This window comes from Petromyzon marinus, chromosome 74, assembly GCF_048934315.1.
Source record: "Petromyzon marinus isolate PM22_M1 ecotype Great Lakes invasive population chromosome 74, UKy_Petmar_22M1.pri1.0, whole genome shotgun sequence".
NCBI classification, from domain to species: domain Eukaryota; kingdom Metazoa; phylum Chordata; class Hyperoartia; order Petromyzontiformes; family Petromyzontidae; genus Petromyzon; species Petromyzon marinus.
The window spans coordinates 8,610,749-8,633,775 of NC_133740.1; the positions used below are offsets into that span (position 1 = coordinate 8,610,749).

Here is a 23,027-nt window from a genome sequence, read left to right on the forward strand (position 1 = left end):
GAGAGACGCCAACTCCAACAGGCGTCGGTCAGGGTCGGGATCGCAACCCAGGTTACCCTCCTGTATACCGGGCGAGGTAGTTAACGTCCCCTAGCCACCGCGCGCCAGTCAACGTGAGCAGCGAGGCTCAAGCGTAGTGGGGGGGGGGGGGGGGGCGAGGGAAGAAAGCAGCGGTGGGGCGGGCACCGAGGAGAGACACTCCACGGCCCCGACGGGAATCTCGGAAGATCGACTCCCGGTGGCAGACGGCGGAGTTGGCCGAGAGAAACCACCTCAATCTACCACCGCGGCTCACTCGACCGAAAACTCCCTCGCCTCGTTAAGCGCCCCACGCCACCCGCCCCCCTCCTCCTCCTCCTCCTCCTCCTCCACCCGCCCCCACCGCCTCATCCTTCTCTTTCAAAACCTCTTGCTCCACCCGCTCGACCGCCGCCTCCACGCCTCTGCCGCCACCACCAACCACCGGGCAAACAACAACCTCCTTCAACTCACACCACCACCACCAACAGCAGCAAGTCCCACACCTCCTTCCCGTGGACGCCGCCATATTCACGCATCCTTCACCACCTTCCCCTTGCGTCGCCACCTTCGCCTCGACCCACCACCGTCACCACCACCGTCACCATCTCCTCCTCCTCCCTCCTCCTCGGTGGCTCAGGTGAGCTGGTGAGGAGCCTCGAGCATCTCCATGAGGAAGGTGTCTATGGGCGTGTCTCCGATGAGCTTGAAGAAGAAGAGGTGCTCCAGGCACTTGAGGCCGATGGAGCGCAGGGCGGGCAGCCGCAGCAGCAGCTTCGCGAACCTGCAACAGGCACAGGCACGCACACGCGTGTGTGTATACACAGCCAACACACGTGTGTGTATACACAGCCAACACACGTGTACACGCGTGTGTGTATACACAGCCAACACGCGTGTGTGTATACACAGCCAGCACACACGTGTGTGTATACACAGCCAACACACGTGTGTGTATACACAGCCAACACACGTGTACACGCGTGTGTGTATACACAGCCAGCACGCGTGTGTGTATACACAGCCAGCACACGTGTGTGTGTATACACAGCCAGCACAAGTGTGTGCGTATACACAGCCAACACACGTGTGTGTATACACAGCCAACACACGTGTACACGCGTGTGTGTATACACAGCCAACACGCGTGTGTGTAAACACAGCCAGCACACACGTGTGTATACACAGCCAGCACACACGTGTGTATACACAGCCAGCACACGTGTGTATACACAGCCAGCACACGTGTGTGTATACACAGCCAGCACACGTGTGTGTGTATACACAGCCAGCACACGTGTGTGTGTATACACAGCCAGCACACGTGTGTGTATACACAGCCAGCACACGTGTGTGTATACACAGCCAGCACACGTGTGTGTATACACAGCCAGCACACGTGTGTGTGTGTATACACAGCCAGCACACGTGTGTGTGTATACACAGCCAGCACAAGTGTGTGCATATACACAGCCAGCACACGTGTGTGTATACACAGCCAGCACAAGTGTGTGTATACACAGCCAGCACACGTGTGTGTATACACAGCCAGCACACGTGTGTGTATACACAGCCAGTACACGTGTGTGTATACACAGCCAGCACAAGTGTGTGTATACACAGCCAGCACACAGCCAGCACACGTGTGTGTATACACAGCCAGCACAAGTGTGTGTATACACAGCCAGCACACGTGTGTGTATACACAGCCAGCACACGTGTGTATATACACAGCCAACACACGTGTGTGTGTATACACAGCCAACACACGTGTGTATATACACAGCCAACACACGGCACACACACGTGTGTATACACAGTCAACACACGCACGCACGCGTGTGTATACACAGCCAACACACGTGTGTGTATACACAGCCAACACACGTGTACACGCGTGTGTGTATACACAGCCAGCACGCGTGTGTGTATACACAGCCAGCACACGTGTGTGTGTATACACAGCCAGCACAAGTGTGTGCATATACACAGCCAGCACACGTGTGTGTATACACAGCCAGCACAAGTGTGTGTATACACAGCCAGCACACGTGTGTGTATACACAGCCAGCACACGTGTGTGTATACACAGCCAGTACACGTGTGTGTATACACAGCCAGCACAAGTGTGTGTATACACAGCCAGCACACAGCCAGCACACGTGTGTGTATACACAGCCAGCACAAGTGTGTGTATACACAGCCAGCACACGTGTGTGTATACACAGCCAGCACACGTGTGTATATACACAGCCAACACACGTGTGTGTGTATACACAGCCAACACACGTGTGTATATACACAGCCAACACACGGCACACACACGTGTGTATACACAGTCAACACACGCACGCACGCGTGTGTATACACAGTCAACACACGCACACACGCACGCGTGTGTATACACAGCCAACACACGTGTGTATACACAGCCAACACACGTGTGTATACACAGCCAACACACGCACACACACGTGTGTATACACAGCCAACACACGCACACACGTGTGTATACACAGCCAACACACGTGTGTATACACAGCCAACACACGCACACACACGTGTGTATACACAGCCAACACACGTGTGTATACACAGCCAACACACGCACACACACGTGTATACACAGCCAACACACGCACACACACGTGTGTATACACAGCCAACACACGCACACACACGTGTGTATACACAGCCAACACACGCGCACACGTGTGTATACACAGCCAACACACGCGCACACGTGTGTATACACAGCCAACACACGTGTGTATACACAGCCAACACACGTGTGTATACACAGCCAACACACGTGTGTATACACAGCCAACACACGTGTGTATACACAGCCAACACACGTGTGTATACACAGCCAACACACGCACACACACGTGTGTATACACAGCCAACACACGTGTGTAAACACAGCCAACACACGCACACACACGTGTGTATACACAGCCAACACACGCACACACGCATGCACACCCACACACACGTGCATGCACACCCGCATGCACACCCACGCACACACACACGTGCAGTGTGTAGTAAACATCGCCACTAGTGAGACAACAGGAGCCGGGCCTGGTGCTGCTGGCCATGCTGCATCGCGTGGCGCCTTCAGGTACGCATCTGCGGCCGTCTGGAACGCTCTTCCTTTGCGACATTAGGAAACCGCTGGGAGCTACGCTGCATTTTTAAATCATGGCAGAGAATGACAAACTCATTTCTTTCGAATGGCTTCTTGTGTCTAGTTAAATGTCCTTCCCCCCACACCTCCGATTAACAACGGTTGGCTCCGTGACGGTGGTGCGAAAGAGGTTCAACATGCATACACAGCACTACTATATACTACACTATACACTACAATATACTACACTACACACGACACGATTATACACTATACACTACACTGTTATACACTACATTACTATACACTACACTATACACTACACTATACACTACACCGCTATACACTACACACTACACTGCTATACACTACACTATACACCACACTGCTATACACTACACTATACACTACACCGCTATACACTACACTATACACCACACTGCTATACACTACACTATACACCACACTGCTATACACTACACTGCTATACACTACACACCACACTGCTATACACTACACCATACACCACACTGCCATACACTACACTATACACTACACCGCTATACACTACACTATACACTACACTGCTATACACTACACACCACACTGCTATACACTACACCATACACCACACTGCTATACACTACACTATAAACCACACTGCTATACACTACACTGCTATACACTACACTATACACCACATTGCTATATACTACACTACACACCACACTGCTATACACTACACTATACACCACACTGCCATACACTACACTATACACCACACTGCTATACACTATACACCACACTGCTATACACTACACCATACACCACACTGCCATACACTACACTGCTATATACACGACACCACTATACTACATTGACAACTAACTCATTGCTTCAGAAGTGCTTCTTGTTGCCGTTGTTGTTGTGTTTAGTTTGTCGTCGTTCCCCGTTACCCCTCTCCCCTCGCTGTATAAACCCTCGCGGTCCCCCCCCCCCCCACCAACGTTCCAAAACCTTCAAATTCCCCCTGTCGCACGAACATCGGACCGCTGCTCCCGGTATTCCCGATGATCCCGCACCCCCCCCCCCCCCCGTCACTCGTTCCGTACCGGGGGGGGCTCACGTGGAGTTGTAAATAATAATAATAAGAATCCATAATACAGTAGAGGGGTTCATATTCTTAGTTTTTTCGGTAAAGTCACGTTGAAGAGAAACAACAAAATAATAAAATATATATAAAACTAAAAAAATATATATTATTCTTTTGTTGTTTCTCTTCAACGTGACTTTACCGAAAAAACTAAGAATATGAATTACTGCAGTCACGAAAGCTTTAAATCAAAAGTAGAGGGGTTTTTAAAGAAATTTGTCGCAATACAAGCGACCATGTTCAGGTGCTGATGGGTCGCCTGTGTTGCGATCGGAACGGCGAGATCCATTGGATTTTTTCTACCCACGTCGTGACTTTACCGACAGAACCAACGAGTATGTCTATATTCTTGGTTCTTTCGGCAAAGTCTCGTAGAAGGGAAACGGCAAAATAATGTATTTATTTTAAAATTCAAATTTTCTTGCTGTGGTTTTCACACCCTGATGACGATTGCTTGTTGCGTGGCAGTCGAAACGTCGTGAGGATTTTATTGTTTTGTATTTTTTATTTGATTTTATTGTTTCCCTTCTACGTGGTGGTGACTTTACCGCATAGAACCAAGAATGTGAATCCCTGCAGTCACGAAAGCTTTAAATCAAGAGTATATCTATGTATATATAAAGGGACATTTGTGAATGTGTGTGTGTCTGTTCGAAATGTTTAGCATACTTCCCAACATGCAACAAACTTGAAATTTGCCATGCGGGTACCTTCCAGACTGTATAAAAATACACTTTTGTATTTTGGGGGGTGAGGGGGGGCGCAATAATGGATATATTTTGCATGGCACGCGAGCGGTGACGTCACATCTGTGACGTCACATCTGTCACAGATGTGACGGTGACGTCACATCTGTGACGTCACATCTGTGACATCACCGCTGACGTCACATCTGTGACGTCACCGCTGACGTCACATCTGTGACGTCACCCGCACGCGGCAGCGTCGCCCGGTGCCCGCCTGCCGACGTCACGCATCACCCCTCCCCCGCAACCCTTAATCCAAGACAAGAATCCAAGTCTCGGGCGAAGCCCCGGTAAAGTAAAGCTCGTCAATAATCATCATGATAATAAATATCTATCTCTCTCTCTATCTCTTTAGACAAGGGCGCGTGACGGTTACCTGCCGGGCTGATCGGGGTATTTCTGCTTGCAGTACGACTCCAGCGAGGCGTACACCTTCTCCCGCAGCGCCTCCACCTCTGCCGGGCTCGACAGCCCCTTGGCGTCTACGCTCGCGCCAGACGGGTCGAGGGGGGCAGTGGGGGAGTGGACCGGGGGGGGGGGGGGGAGGAGGGTTGACAGAGGCACCCCGCGCGGGCGGATTGTGAGGGGTGAGCGAAGGCCCCTTCGAGGGCTCCGTAAGGGACCGCGACGAGGCAAGGGGGGGAGGGGGGGGGGGTTTCGGGGTCTGCGATTGACCCGTGAGGAATTGTTGTGCGGGTAGCCGAAAGGACGTGAAGGACTGTGAAGGACTGTGCGGGTGCGTGAAGGCCCGTGAAGGACAGAGTGAAGGACAGAGTGAATGAAGGACAGAGTGAATGAAGGACAGAGTGAATAAAGGCCCGTGAAGGACAGAGTGAGTGAAGGACAGAGTGAATGAAGGACAGAGTGAGTGAAGGACAGAGTGAGTGAAGGCCCGTGAAGGACAGAGTGAGTGAAGGACAGAGTGAATGAAGGACAGAGTGAGTGAAGGACAGAGTGAGTGAAGGCCCGTGAAGGACAGAGTGAGTGAAGGACAGAGTGAATGAAGGCACGTGAAGGACAGAGTGAGTGAAAGACAGAGTGAATGAAGGCACGTGAAGGACAGAGTGAGTGAAGGACAGAGTGAAGGCCATGAAGGACAGAGTGAATGAAGGCCCGTGAAGGACAGAGTGAGTGAAGGACAGAGTGAATGAAGGACAGAGTGAGTGAAGGACAGAGTGAATGAAGGCCCGTGAAGGCCCGTGGAGGTAACTGAAGGCCCGTGAAGGCCCTGCCACACCTGGGTTGAAGAGCACGATTGCGCGCAAGCAGCCGAGCTCCGTCTTGTCCATCTGCATGTCCCGCATCTTAGACACGAGCTCCGTGAGCACGCTTTGCACACACACAGACACACACAGACACACACACACAGACACACACACACACAGACACACACACACACAGACACACACAGACACACACACACACAGACACACACACACACAGACACACACAGACACACGCACACACAGACACGCGCACACAGACACACGCACACAGACACGCGCACACAGACACACGCACACAGACACGCGCACACAGACACACGCACACAGACACACGCACACAGACACACGCACACACACACACACAGACACACACAGACACAAAGATCCCCTTTACACGGACCCCTTTTTGGGAAAGTGCTGTCAGCGAACAAACTCGCGCGTGCGCACGCACACACACGGATAGACGACAACAACAACCACGGTTGGACATCAAGTGGCGGTGACGACGTCACCACGGCGTGGCACGGTGTGGCGCTGTAGCGCGGTGTGGTGCTGCGCGGTGTGGCATGGCACGGTGTGGCGCTGTAGCGCTGTGTGGCGCTGTGCGGTGTGGCATGGTACGGTGTGGCACTGTGTGGCTCGGAGTGGCGCTGTGTGTGGCGTGGTGCTGTGCGTGACGTGGCGCAGTGTGGCAGTGCAAAGTGGCGCCGCGTGGCACGAACAACGGCGCTGCGTGGCACGGCGCGGCGTGTCGCGTGGCACGGCACGGCGCCGCGTGGCGCCGCGTGGCGCTACCGGTCGAAGATGGAGCCCACGCCGGCACTGTGGGCGCTGCTGCGGTGAACGTGCAGGCCCGTCGCCAGCAAGATCCCGTCCTTCACCGAGATGGAGCGGTGAGAGAACGACGCGATGAGCAGCTCGTTCCAGCCTGCGGTGGTACAGCGGGACGTCGCACACACGCACGCACACACACACGCACACACACGCACGCACACACACGCACGCACACACGCACACAACCGCGGAGAACGGTCCCCCGCGTGAACCTTCGGGCGCAAGTTTCCGTTTAAGGATCAAGCCGAGCGATAAGACTGAAGAAACCCTCGACACCTCTGTTGGGGCTGTCCGTTCCGAAATCCGGGGACGGACAGCCGAGACTCTTGGAGCAGCGGTTGGCGGCTCGGGGGGGGGGGGGGGGGTGGGGGGGAGAGACTTCTGAAAATCCGAGCAAACTGGGTCTCCGCCCACACAACCACCACACAACTACTACAACAACCACCACCACCACCGCCACAACCCGCCCTCTCCCGGTGCAATAAAAAAAGTTTCACGGACGGAACATCCCGGGGGGGACGCCACCTCGCTGCCATCAGCAAAGCCACAGAGCAACAGGTCATGGAGCAAACAGCGGCGAGACAGCGCGTCCGTTGGCCGCCATGAATTTACACGCGGTGAGCGACTTCTCGCCGGGCTATCGTCTTTCGATTTAAAGCTTTCGTGACTGCAGCGATTCACACTCTTCGCTCTTTCGGTAAAGTCACGTTGAAGGGAAGCAATAAAATAATAAAATATTAATATAAAACAATAAAAATTCTCACGACCGTTTGCGTTACGGTCGAAACGTCGCGATAATTTTTTTTATTGTTCTATATATATTTTTTTATTGTTTTATTGTTTCCCTTCAACGTGACTTTACCGAGAGAGCTAAGAATATGAATAGGGCTATCGTCTGTGGCGGGCCAGGTCGCGTCTGATGAAGACCCACGTAGCTCGGTGGGGGCTCAACCTGGTAACATACGAATCGTTTAAGTTTCATTAACGTATTTTATTTTTTCAAGCGATCCGTTTACATTTTGCTGCTGTAATGTGTTCTGACCCCCGCGCCCCCTTACTGGGCATCCGTGAAAAAAAAAAACAGCTTCGGGTTCCTCCAGGAGAAATAAATACTATCCGTATTTTTCGATTTAAAGCTTTCTTGACCGCGGGGATTCATCTCCTTGGTTCTTTCGGTAAAGTCACCACCACGTGGAAGGGAAACAAAATAATAATAATAAAACATAAAATAAAACTCTCACGACGTTTCGGCCACGACACAAGCAGCCTTCTTCAGGTGAAGAAACGGGAACTGTCCAGAAGGACAGCGCTCGAGTGAACGCTGCCAAGCATGGAACCGGGTCTTTTAAGCTGCGTGCTAATTCCGCCCGTTCCTTCACCTGAACAAGGCCGCTTTGTGTTGCGGCCCGAAACGTCGTGAAATATCACCCCCCAATTTGTCGATTCTGCACATTTCAATGGGCCACGCAAACCGGAGGAGGTGGGGCGTGGGGGTTGAAGGAATGACGGAGGAGGTGCGGCGCGAGGCACTGGATCACGTCCACCTCGTTCACCTCCTCACCGGTCATCGGAACGACGTCCTCAGCCAAGGGCAACGTCACGATGCGTTCTGGACACCGCCCCCTTCAAGACTTCGTTTCTCTGTTCCAAGCCTCCGCCGTTCACCACACGTCTACCCACCCCCACCCCACCCACCCACATCCACCCGGTCCCTCGCCCGGCTACCCTCGGTGCCCAGGAGATGCCATCTCCCCTCGCCTGCTACGCAGGAGGTCGTGGCTTCGATCCCGACCCCGACGCCCGCCGTATGGTCGCGTGGATTATTCTGCACCAGACTCAACACTGCACCATAGACTCAACACTGCACCATAGACTCAACACTGCACCATAGACTCAACACTGCACCATAGACTCAACACTGCACCATAGACTCAACACTGCACCATAGACTCAACACTGCACCATAGACTCAACACTGCACCATAGACTCAACACTGCCCATAGACTCAACACTGCACCATAGACTCAACACTGCACCACTCAACACTGCACCATAGACTCAACACTGCTCCATAGACTCAACACTGCACCATAGACTCAACACTGCACCATAGACTCAACACTGCCCATAGACTCAACACTGCACCATAGACTCAACACTGCACCATAGACTCAACACTGCTCCATAGACTCAACACTGCTCCATAGACTCAACACTGCCCCATAGACTCAACACTGCCCATAGACTCAACACTGCACCATAGACTCAACACTGCCCATAGACTCAACACTGCCCATAGACTCAACACTGCACCATAGACTCAACACTGCCCATAGACTCAACACTGCACCATAGACTCAACACTGCCCATAGACTCAACACTGCCCATAGACTCAACACTGCCCATAGACTCAACACTGCCCATAGACTCAACACTGCCCATAGACTCAACACTGCACCATAGACTCAACACTGCCCATAGACTCAACACTGCACCATAGACTCAACACTGCAGCATAGACTCAACACTGCCCATAGACTCAACACTGCTCCATAGACTCAACACTGCTCCATAGACTCAACACTGCACCATAGACTCAACACTGCACCATAGACTCAACACTGCACCATAGACTCAACACTGCACCATAGACTCAACACTGCCCATAGACTCAACACTGCACCATAGACTCAACACTGCACCATAGACTCAACACTGCACCATAGACTCAACACTGCACCATAGACTCAACACTGCTCCAAAGACTCAACACTGCCCATAGACTCAACACTGCCCATAGACTCAACACTGCCCATAGACTCAACACTGCACCATAGACTCAACACTGCCCATAGACTCAACACTGCCCATAGACTCAACACTGCCCATAGACTCAACACTGCACCATAGACTCAACACTGCCCATAGACTCAACACTGCTCCATAGACTCAACACTGCACCATAGACTCAACACTGCACCATAGACTCAACACTGCCCATAGACTCAACACTGCCCATAGACTCAACACTGCTCCATAGACTCAACACTGCACCATAGACTCAACACTGCACCATAGACTCAACACTGCACCATAGACTCAACACTGCTCCATAGACTCAACACTGCACCATAGACTCAACACTGCCCATAGACTCAACACTGCCCATAGACTCAACACTGCACCATAGACTCAACACTGCCCATAGACTCAGTTTTTTTCTCCCCACGTCCGAACCGAATAGCGAGCCAGTTCACCTTTTCATCACTGACCGAATCAGAGCCTTCCCGTCCACGTGCAGCCTTTATTTTGTGTTTTCTTACCGCTAATTAATATTTATTTTCCCATGTTTCAATTCCGTGCGCTCGCTCAAAGGCGCACCTTGTTTGAAGGGGCTACACACACGGAGGGGGGGGGGAGCGTACCCGCACGTAGAAGGATGACCTGATCGTCGAGGGATAACTCCGAGAAGTGGGGGACGCGTTTGGCCCACTCCACAAGCGTGAACAGCTGCTTGTCCGCTGCCTGGCAGATGTTCGTTACCGGGTCGTTGGGCTGGAGTCGGGGGGGGAGGGGGGCGCAGAGCGGGGGGGGGGGGGAGGCAGCGATGAGACACGATGGGGGAGGGGGTGTCGGGAGAGGTTGGGGTAGAGGGGAGGCAATTCAACATACGTCGCTGCCCGTAGACTCAACACTGCACAATAGACTCAACACTGCACAATAGACTCAGCATTGCACCATAGACTCAGCATTGCACCATAGACTCAACACTGCACCATAGACTCCAACACTGCACCATAGACTCCAACAATGCACCATAGACTCCAACACTGCACCATAGACTCAACACTGCACCATAGACTCCAACACTGCACCATAGACTCCAACACTGCACCGTAGACTCAACACTGCACCATAGACTCAACACTGCACCGTAGACTCAACACTGCACCATAGACTCAACACTGCACCATAGACTCAACACTGCACCATAGACTCAACAATGCAACATAGACTCAACACTACATCATAGACTCAACACTGCCCATACAATCAACACTGCCCATAGACTCGACACTGCTCCACTGACTCAACACTGCTCCATAGACTCAACACTGCACCATAGACTCAACACTGCACCATAGACTCAACACTGCACCATAGACTCAACACTGCCCCATAGACTCAACACTGCACCATAGACTCAACACTGCACCATAGACTCAACACTGCACCACAGACTCAACACTGCACCACAGACTCAACACTGCACCATAGACTCAACACTGCACCATAGACTCAACACTGCACCATAGACTCAACACTGCCCATAGACTCAACACTGCCCATAGACTCTACACTGCACCATAAACCCAGCACTGCCCATAGACTCAACACTGCACCATAGACTCAACACTGCACCATAGACTCAACACTGCCCCATAGACTCAACAATGCAACATAGACTCCAGGGACACTGCCTGTAGACTGCTTTGTGTTTAATTTGTTGTGCTTTCCCCGCACGGTTGGCTCCGTACACTACACTACTATACACTCCGCTACTATACACTCCGCTACTATACACTCCGCTACTATACACTCCGCTACTATACACTCCGCTACTACACACTCCGCTACTACACACTCCGCTACTACACACTCCGCTACTACACACTCCGCTACTACACACTCCGCTACTACACACTCCGCTACTACACACTCCGCTACTACACACTCCGCTACTACACACTCCGCTACTACACACTCCGCTACTATACACTACGCTACTATACACTACGCTACTATACACTACGCTACTATACACTACACTACTATACACTCCACTACTATACACTCCACTACTATACACTACACTGCTATACACTACACTGCTATACACTACTCCACTGCTATACACTACTCTACTGCTATACATTACACAACTATACACTACACCACTATACACTACACCCACTATACACTACACCCACTATACACTATACACTACACCACACCACTATACACTACACCACACCACTATACACTACACCCACTATACACTACACTACTATACACTACACTACTATACACTCCACTACTACACACTACGATAACTCCACATTAGACTCTATGGAGGCCTGTTAAGTGATTAGTCGTCGTTAAAAGGGATTCTACTCTATACTACCATACACTCCACTACCATACACTCCACTACCATGCACTCCACTACCATACACTCCACTACCATACACTCCACACTGGGCTCTAACACATTGGCCCGGCGTTAAGCGATTAGTTGTTAACAGGGGTGGTCGGTACCAGGGGTTCTACTCTACGTATGTATTTACATATGCAGAGTGCTACCACACTAGCGCACTAGAATGCCACCGTGTGTATGCGCTAGTGTGTTAGCGCTAGTGTGTGGCACTAGCGCACTAGAATGCCACCGTGTGTATGCACTAGTGTGTTAGCGCTAGTGTGTGGCACTAGCGCACTAGAATGCCACCGTGTGTATGCGCTAGTGTGTTAGCGCTACGGTGTGGCACTAGCGCACTAGAGTGCCACCATGTGTATGCGCTAGTGTGTTAGCGCTAGTGTGTGGCACTAGCGCACTGGAATGCCACCGTGTGTATGCACTAGTGTGTTAGCGCTAGTGTGTGGCACTAGCGCACTAGAATGCCACCATGTGTATGCGCTAGTGTGTTAGCGCTACGGTGTGGCACTAGCGCACTAGAGTGCCACCATGTGTATGTGCTAGTGTGTTAGCGCTAGTGTGTGGCACTAGCGCACTAGAATGCCACCGTGTGTATGTGCTAGTGTGCTAGCGCTACGGTGTGGCGCTAGCGCACTAGCATGCCACCGTGCGCATGCGCTAGTGCGCTACGGTGTGGCGCACTAGCGCACTAGAGTGCCACCGTGCGCATGCGCTCGTGCGCTAGCGAGGCGGCGCGTACCGAGGCGCCGGCGGGCGAGGCGGCGCCCAGCTCGGCGTAGGTCTCCGTCTTGGGCTCCACTGCGAGCTCCGCGTCCAGGATCTTCTCGACGGGCATGTCCTCGTTGGCACCCCCGCCGGCGCCGCCCTCCCCGTCCCCGCTGTCCTCCTTGTCCTTGCCGCGCTGGCGCTCCTCCTGCACGGCTGCCTCGCCGGCCGTCACGCCCGCGCAAGCGCCCGCCGGCGCCGCAGTGGGGGGGGGGGCACAGGCGCCACACGGGGCACGACGAACAAACGCACGCGGGCAGACGCGCACGCGGGCAGACGCGCACGTGGGCAGACGCACACGGACAAAGACAAGCAGGCACGCACACACGGGTGGGTGGGCACAGACACAGGACCACACGGACACACGTAAAACGCACACCCACATGGACGCGCGTGCACACGGAGAAACACGCACACACGCACAGGAACATAAACACAAACGCATAAATATTGGGAGTGTTTTTTGGTGAGAATCGATTCTAGGTGCGAAGAATCGTTCCACGTCGACTCTTTTCCCTCACTCGAGCCGAGTGGCTGGATGCTGCAGCGCCTCTAGTGGCTGCCTGGGGTCAGGTGGACCCACCGCACAACAGCAGCCACCACATTCTCCCGATGACAAAACGCTCTACGCAGGTCCACGGGTCTCTGTAAACAAGTCCACGTGTCTCTCAACGCAAGGCCACGGGTCTCCATGCGAGTCCACGGGTCTCCATGCGAGTCCACGAATTCTAAAGGCGTGCGTAAGAAGCATGCAGCAAACCCTTGCCCATCTCGGCGGGGTCAAGCAGTTCACGGTTCATAATACGACACCCAACCCCCCACCACCACTCTCCTAGTCTTACTCTTTGATTCTTTCGGTTAAAGTCACGTAGGTACAAAATCAAATCAATCATTATACCCACGTGATGTCTTTACCAAAAAAAACCAAAGAGTATGGATTCCTGCAGTCACAAGAGCTTCAAATCAACACCCTCCTCTTGTTGGTAATGTTGTTGTTTTATGTTGCCCTGCATCAAGCCAAACATTAAACCGGGAAGTATTTTTGAAATTAAAACGCGATGGATATTTCCAGAGCGTTCAAATGTAATGGCTCCTACAGCAAGTGCGCAGAGTACAACAATGAAACGTGGTGTACGGCACTGTGCACGTGGCATTCGTGCACAGTGCTGTACAGCAGAAGGCCTCCTCTTAGCGGCGGTAATTGGCCCCACGGATCCGGCAGGAAATGGACGTTAAAGGCTCAATTCGTTCCGACAGCATCGACGGTCACCCCTCTATCACGCCAAAAAACAATAATGTACCTTGTAATATTTAAACAGTGGATATTAATTCGTAAAAATACTAACACTATGAACGAATAACATTAGAAGAAACGCGGTAAAATCGATGCGTTCATTAATACTTTACTGTGCCTACAACAGCCCGTCGTTAACAGGGGAATGGTCGGTAAGCAAACACATTGGGCTCTATGGAGGCCCTACACTACACACTACACGATACACTATTATACACTACTACACTACACACTACACTACTATACACTACACTACTATACACTACACACTGGGCTCTATGGATGACCGTCGTTACTATGCACTACTATACTTCTACACACTACACTATACACTACACTATACACTACACACTGGGCTCTATAGAGGCCCTACACTATATACACTATACACTACACTCCTATACACTACACACTGGGCTCTATGGATGACCGTCGTTACTATGCACTACTATACTACTATACACTACACTACACACTACTATACACTACACACTACTATACACTGGGCTCTATGGAGGCCCTACACTATACACTACTATACACTACACTACTACACTACACACACTACACTACAATACACTACACACTGGGCTCTATGGATGACCGTCGTTACTACGCACTACTATACACTACACACTACACTACTATACACGACACTACTAACTACTATACACTATATACTACAATACACTACACACTGGGCTCTATGGAGGACCGTGGTTACTATGCACTACTATACACTACTATACTACTATACACTACACACATACACACACTACAGTACACTACACACTACTGTACACTATACACTACACTACTATACACACTACACACATACACACTACAATACACTACACACCACTCTACACTATACACTACTATACACTACACACTACACTACTATACACGACTATACACTACACACTACTGTACACTATATACACTACACTACTCTACACTACACACTACTATACACACTACACACTACAATACACTACACACTACTCTACACTACACACTACACTACTAACCACTACACTAACTACTATACACTACACACTACACTATTAACCACTACACTAACTACTATACACTACACACTACACTATTAACTACTATACACGACTATACACTACACTACACACTACTGTACACTATATACTATACACTACACTACACACTACTATACACTACACAATAAACTACACATTGGGCTCTATGGAGGCCCGCCGTGAAGTGACAAGTTGCCAACAGGGGTGGTCATTAAGGACGGCCTTCTACTCCACACTACAGGAAGACAAAACTCCGTGCAACTGGACCTAGCTGCCTCCTCCTCCTCGCTGGAGGCCAGGAACGCCGCGTGGCCTGGGGACACGCAAAGGGCCGCACGTTGGAGGCGGCGACGGGCACGCGGCGACGGAGACGTGGCGACGGACGACGACAGACACGTGATGACAGACACGTGATGACAGACACGTGATGACGGACACGTGATGACGGACACGTGATGACGGACACGTGATGACGGACACGTGATGACAGACACGTGACGACAGACACGTGACGACGGACACGTGACGACAGACACGTGATGACAGACACGTGATGACAGACACGTGATGACAGACACGTGATGACGGACACGTGATGACGGACACGTGATGACGGACACGTGATGACGGACACGTGATGACAGACACGTGGTGACAGACACGTGACGACAGACACGTGATGACAGACACGTGATGACAGACACGTGACGACGGACACGTGACGACGGACACGTGACGACGGACATGTGACGACGGGCACGTGACGACGGGCACGTGACGACGGACACGTGATGACAGACACGTGATGACAGACACGTGATGACAGACACGTGACGACGGACACGTGACGACGGACACGTGATGACAGACACGTGATGACAGACACGTGTCGACGGACACGTGATGACAGACACGTGACGACGGACACGTGATGACAGACACGTGATGACGGACACGTGATGACGGACACGTGATGACAGACACGTGATGACAGACACGTGATGACAGACACGTGACGACGGACACGTGACGACAGACACGTGACGACAGACACGTGACGACAGACACGTGATGACAGGCACGTGTCGATAGACACGTGATGACAGACACGTGACGACGGGCACGTGACGACGGGCACGTGACGACGAACACGTGATGACGGACACGTGATGACAGACACGTGACGACAGACACGTGATGACGGCCACGTGATGACGGACACGTGACGACAGACACGTGCGGACCGGGTGGCCGGTCGGCAAAACTCCGCGGCCCGAGACAACGCCGGCGCGAAACCGCGACGTGCTAAACCCCGCGGCCTACGCACGCGCCGCCCTTCGTCGTCCTTGGTGGGGTCGTGGGGGTCGTGGGTCGTGGGTCGTGGGTCGGGGGTCGAAAGCCAGCGGCGTCCCGCGTCTCACCTTCACGCTTCATGCCGGTGGCGAGGCACTTCTGGTAGCGGCAGTACTGGCAGCGGTTGCGCTGCCGCTTGTCGATGATGCAGTCGCGGGTGTCGCGGCAAGTGTAGCTCAGGTCCTTGCGCACCGTGCGCTTGAAGAAGCCCTTGCAGCCCTCGCAGCTGTGCACACCGTAGTGCTTGCCTGCGCCGGTGTGGAGGGGGGGGGCGGGCGGGGGCGGCGGCGGTTAGCGTCGTTGTTTTGGTCCGGCGTTACACACACACCGCCCTGCACCACCCGATTGGCACGGGTTGGCCTACGCAGCAGGGCGGCGGCGTCGGCGAGGGCCGTTGTGGAGGTGGCCGGAGGCCTCGAGTGGTCACGGCGATGGGGTTGGTTTTTCGTTTCCCCTCCGCGTTTAGCTACGGCGCGTTCGAGAGTGTTTTGCTGCGTTACATTTCCGCGTGACAAGCCGCTTGCGCGGGGGGCTGTCATTTGTGGAAAGAACGGGTTACCCGGCTCGAGCGGGGCCTTACCTGGTAAGATAAAAAAACTTTTAGTTTAGTTTTAATTGTGTTCATGTAGCGGTAGTGCACCGCAGAGTCGTGTGTGGAGGTGGTTCATGTTATTGATGTCTTGGTAGTGCACCGCAGAGTCCTGTGTGGAGGTGGTTAATGTTATTGATGTAGCGGTAGTGCACCGCAGAGTCCTGTGTGGAGGTGGTTAATGTTATTGATGTAACGGTAGTGCACCGTAGGTAGAGTCGTGTGTGGAGGTGGTTAATGTTATTGATGTAGCGGTAGTGCACCGTAGGTAGAGTCCTGTGTGGAGGTGGTTAATGTTATTGATGTAGCGGTAGTGCACCGTGGAGTCCTGTGTGAAGGTGGTTAATGTTATTGATGAAGCGGTAGTGCACCGCAGTCATGTGTGGAGGTGGTTAATGTTATTGATGTAGCGGTAGTGCACCGCAGAGTCCTGTGTGGAGGTGGTTAATGTTATTGATGTAGCGGTAGTGCACCGTAGGTAGAGTCCTGTGTGGAGGTGCAGGTTACTAGTGGGTACTTGTGAGTACCCGACTCCCTGGAGGACTTTGCTGCTGTAGTACTAATATCATGTCACGTGGTAGGATTGAAGTACAGTGTAAAACCTTGGATTGCGAGCATAATTCGTTCCGGAAACGTCTTTGTAATCCAAAGCACTCGTATATCAAAGCGAATTTCCCCACAAGAAATCATGGAAACTCAAGATGATTCGTTTCGCAACCGAAAAATGTTCATGTAAAAATATAAAAACCTTTTTTATATTTTTTTCATTTAAATTTAATATAAAGCAATCAAATGTATTAATTAAATGTAATCGTGGCTGGTGTGAGCGAGACGAGAGAGAGGAGATGAGGAGGAGGAGGGTTATTGAGTAGGACGACTTTCACTGTCACTAACGGAATCACTGCCATCTGGTGGCTCACTGGAATCATTTTCTTTATGTGCAACTTTAAACAGGTCCCTGCAGGGTGGGCTGGTAGGACAAGTCTCTGCGCTGTCTATTGCTGATTTTACACCCAACAGCACGAGATTCCACTTCGTTAAAGTATTGAAAGGGGACGGACGGACGGACACATTAATCTATTGCAGGCTGGTACACTCGGTTTACAACTTCGTTCCTACCAGTACAAGGAACCTATTTGTGCAACTTTAACAAGGAACCTATCCCAATGACGCTCGCTTTTGCCTCCTTTCGAGGATTTCGCGGTAATGTGACATTGCATTGTTGGGCCATTGTTGCAGCACAGTTACTAAAGAACAGTCATTACACTTGGACACAAAATAACAAAAAATGCTTTACCCGCACACACACACACGTGGTCACAACACTATAGTAAACAGTACACACGTGGTCACAACACTATAGTAAACAGAATACACGTGGTCACTACACTATACTGTAGTAAACAGTACACACGTGGTCACAACACTATAGTACGGTAGTAAACAGTATACACGTGGTCACAACACTATAGTAAACAGTATACACGTGGTCACAACACTATAGTAAACAGTATACACGTGGTCACAACACTGTAGTAAACAGTATACACGTGGTCACAACACTGTAGTAAACAGTATACACGTGGTCACAACACTGTAGTAAACAGTATACACGTGGTCACAACACTATACAGTACTGTAGTAAACAGTATACACGTGGTCACAACACTATAGCAAACAGTATACACGTGGTCACAACACTATACTGTAGTAAACAGTACACACGTGGTCACAACACTATAGTACTGTAGTAAACAGGATACACGTGGTCACAACACTATAGTAAACAGTATACACGCGGTCACAACACTCTAGTAAACAGTATACACGTGGTCACAACACTGTAGTAAACAGTATACACGTGGTCACAACACTGTAGTACTGTAGTAAACAATATACACGTGGTCACAACACTGCAGTAAACAGTATACACGTGGTCACAACACTATAGTAAACAGTATACACGTGGTCACAACACTGTAGTAAACAGTATACACGTGGTCACAACACTGTAGTAAACAGTATACACGTGGTCACAACACTATACAGTACTGTAGTAAACAGTATACACGTGGTCACAACACTATAGTACTGTAGTAAACAGTCTACGCTCGCACGGATGTTGACTATACGAGTGAGGCACGCCGACCGAGACCGAGCATGGGAGACTATTACCCACAATCCCACAGCGAGAGAGAGAGAGAAGAACCGTTCGGCTCATTCGTGATCACGTGACGCTCGGCAGTACAGAGCGTGTCCAGTACGTCCACTGCTCGTATTGCTCGTTCGTCAAGTTAAAATCCACTTGAAAAATGTGTTGAGCTCCTCATGCAAAACACTCGCAGGCCAAGTCGCTCGCAATCCAAGGTTTTGCTGCACTATGTAAGACCGCGGTGCCCTCGTGTAAGCAAGTGGCGGTGGTGGCGGTGGTGGCGGTCCGGTAGTGTCAAAGCGCCTCTCTGCACACAGGGGCACACCCCCCCCCACCCCCACCAGAAGAGCGGTCCCCACAGATGGCACAGATGTGCTTGGAGAGGCAGGGCAGGGGGCTGCTGCCACCGTGCATCGACGCCTTGCCGCCCACGCCGTTGATGCCCAGCGGAGGCTTCACGTCCTCCGAGCTGCTCACCATGTTGAGCCCGCTGGAGCTGCCCACACCGCCGCCCGCCTGCAAAACACAGGGTGGGGGGCAGGGAAAGGGAAGGGGGGGGGGCGGAGGTGTTTGGGGGCGGGGCGGGGGGGGGGGGGGCGGTGTAGCGGGTTAGCGTCGCGCTGCGCTACGAACCCGGCGGCCCGGGTTCGATTTTCCCCGCTCACGGCCAACACCGGCGACGATTACCTGAACCGGTCCTGGGTCTCCCCTAGGTCGACTCAGCCTCAAATGAGTAGCTGGTGCGTTGCGTACACAATCGCCGCTGGGGAGACAAAGGCGGCCGGGCGTTGGTTGCTGGCCACCCACCCCCGGCGCGTGCCGTGCCTGCCGGCCTTCACAGGTGCCTGCTCGCTAAACAGCGCTTGCCCCAAACAGTCTGTCGAGGCTACACGGGGGATCTATTTTTGGTGTTGATGGGGGGGGGGGGGGTGAGGATGATGATGATGATGATGATGTTTAACTCGGGCCATGAACATCGCCAACACAAAATCCTTACCGCCAACACAACACCACGACCAAAAATCACCGTGCCCACCGCACCCGCCGCCACCAAGAAGCCCCGAACACCACTAATTATTCACGTCAGTAAAGCGACGCATTTCAGCCGCAGATCCCCACCAATGCGGCACCGCCGTGTACGGAAGGCAGCAAAGAAACGGAACCTGCAGGGTACGACGAGGACATGATGGGGAAGGGGGGGTTAAGGCCAATTTCAAGACGAGACTCAAATAGCTCTGACGACTCTTGATTGTCCTCTTGGCAGAGGCAACGTGTCCCAAGGCTTAAGCGCAATCCACCCCAGGTAATGAGCCTTGAACCTCGGTGTACTTAGAGAAGGCGGCAATCCGATGATCCCAGGGAGCTCGTTGGAGTAGAAAGATCGATAAGTTCCTGTTAATATTGCGGGGCTAACCACCAAGTACCTTTGTAAGGTCACCACCGCCACCACCACTGCTACCATCCTCAACACCACAATGCTACCATCACCACAATCACCACCACCATCATTACAATCATCACCACCACCACTACTACTACCACCATCCTCTACACCACAATACTACCATCACCACAATCATCACCACCACCATCATCACAATCGTCACCACCATCATCACAATCGTCACCACCACCATCATCACAATGATAACAATCATTACCACCAACCACTACTACTACCATCAACACCACAATACTACCATCACCACAATCATCACCACCACCATAATCACAATCATCACTATCATTACCACCAACCACTACTACTACCATCCTCAACACCACAATACTACCATCACCACAATCACCACCATCATTACAATCATCACAATCATTACCACCACCATCATCATCATCATCACAATCATTACCAACAACCACTGCTACTACCATCCTCAACACCACAATGCTACCATCACCACAATCATCACCACCACCATCATCATCACAATCATTACCACCAACCACAACCACCATGCTCTACACCACAACAATGCTACCATCACCACAATCATCACCACCACCATCATCACAATCATTACCACCAACCACTACCACCATCCTCAACACCACAATGCTACCATCACAATCATCACCACCACCATTGTCATCATCACCACCACCACCACCATCATCACAATCATAACAATAATTACCACCAACCACTGCTACTACCATCCTCAACACCACAATGCTTCCATCACCACAATCATCACCACCACCATCGTCATCATCACAATCATTACCACCAACCACTACTGCTACCATCCTCAACCCCACAATGCTTCCATCACCACAATCATCACCACCATCGTCATCATCACAATCATTACCACCAACCACTAATACCATCCTCAACACCACAATACTACCATCATCACCACCATCGTGATCATTACAATAATTACCACCAACCACTACTACTACTATCCTCAACACCACAATTCTACTATCACCACAATCATCACCACCACCATCGTCATCATCACAATCATTAACACCAACCACTACTGCTACGATCCTCAACACCACAATGCTTCCATCACCACAATCATCACCACCACCATCGTCATCATCACAATCATTACCACCAACCACTGCTGCTACCATCCTCAACACCACAATGCTACCATCACCTCAATCACCACCACCACCATCATCATCATTATAATCATCACAATCATTACCACCAACCACTGCTTCGACCATCCTCAACACCACAATACTACCATCACCACAATCATCACCACCACCATCATCAGAATCATTACAATCATCACCACCACCACCATCATCATCACAATCATTACCACCAACCACTACTACCATCCTCAACACCACAATACTACCATCACCAATCATCACTACCACCACCATCGTCATCATCACAATCATTACCACCAACCACTACTGCTACCATCCTCAACAACAAAATACTACCATCACCACAATCATCACCACCACCATCATCACAATCATCACCACCACCATCATCACAATGATAACAATCATTACCACCAACCACTACTACTACCATCAACACCACAATACTACCATCACCACAATCATCACCACCACCATAATCACAATCATCACAATCATTACCACCAACCACTACTACCATCCTCAACACCACAATACTACCATCACCACAATCACCACCACCATCATTACAATCATCACAATCATTACCACCACCATCATCATCACAATCATTACTAACAACCAATGCTACTACCATCCTCAACACCACAATGCTACCATCACCACAATCATCACCACCACCATCATCATCACAATCATTACCACCAACCACAACCACCATCCTCTACACCACAACAATGCTACCATCACCACAATCATCACCACCACCATCATCACAATCATCACAATCATTACCACCAACCACTACCACCATCCTCAACACCACAATGCTACCATCACAATCATCACCACCACCAGTCATTATCACCACCACCACAATCATAACAATAA

General features: G+C 51.3%; 1 protein-coding gene across 1 annotated transcript in view; it reads right to left on the reverse strand.

Annotated features, from left to right (window-relative positions):
* Window positions 1-362: 362 nt before the first annotated feature.
* The window catches only part of LOC116958263 (retinoic acid receptor RXR-alpha-B-like), a 46,957-nt gene continuing 24,292 nt past the window's right edge, over window positions 363-23,027 (reverse strand). The window contains exons 3-10 of the mRNA XM_032980795.2: window positions 19,874-20,048; window positions 16,860-17,039; window positions 13,067-13,248; window positions 10,538-10,667; window positions 7,072-7,204; window positions 6,288-6,379; window positions 5,427-5,532; window positions 363-802 (exon numbers count right to left, since the gene is read on the reverse strand). Of these exons, the coding sequence (XP_032836686.1) occupies window positions 655-802; window positions 5,427-5,532; window positions 6,288-6,379; window positions 7,072-7,204; window positions 10,538-10,667; window positions 13,067-13,248; window positions 16,860-17,039; window positions 19,874-20,048 (1,146 nt within the window). The 3' untranslated portion in view covers window positions 363-654. The remainder of the gene's footprint in view (window positions 803-5,426; window positions 5,533-6,287; window positions 6,380-7,071; window positions 7,205-10,537; window positions 10,668-13,066; window positions 13,249-16,859; window positions 17,040-19,873; window positions 20,049-23,027) is intronic.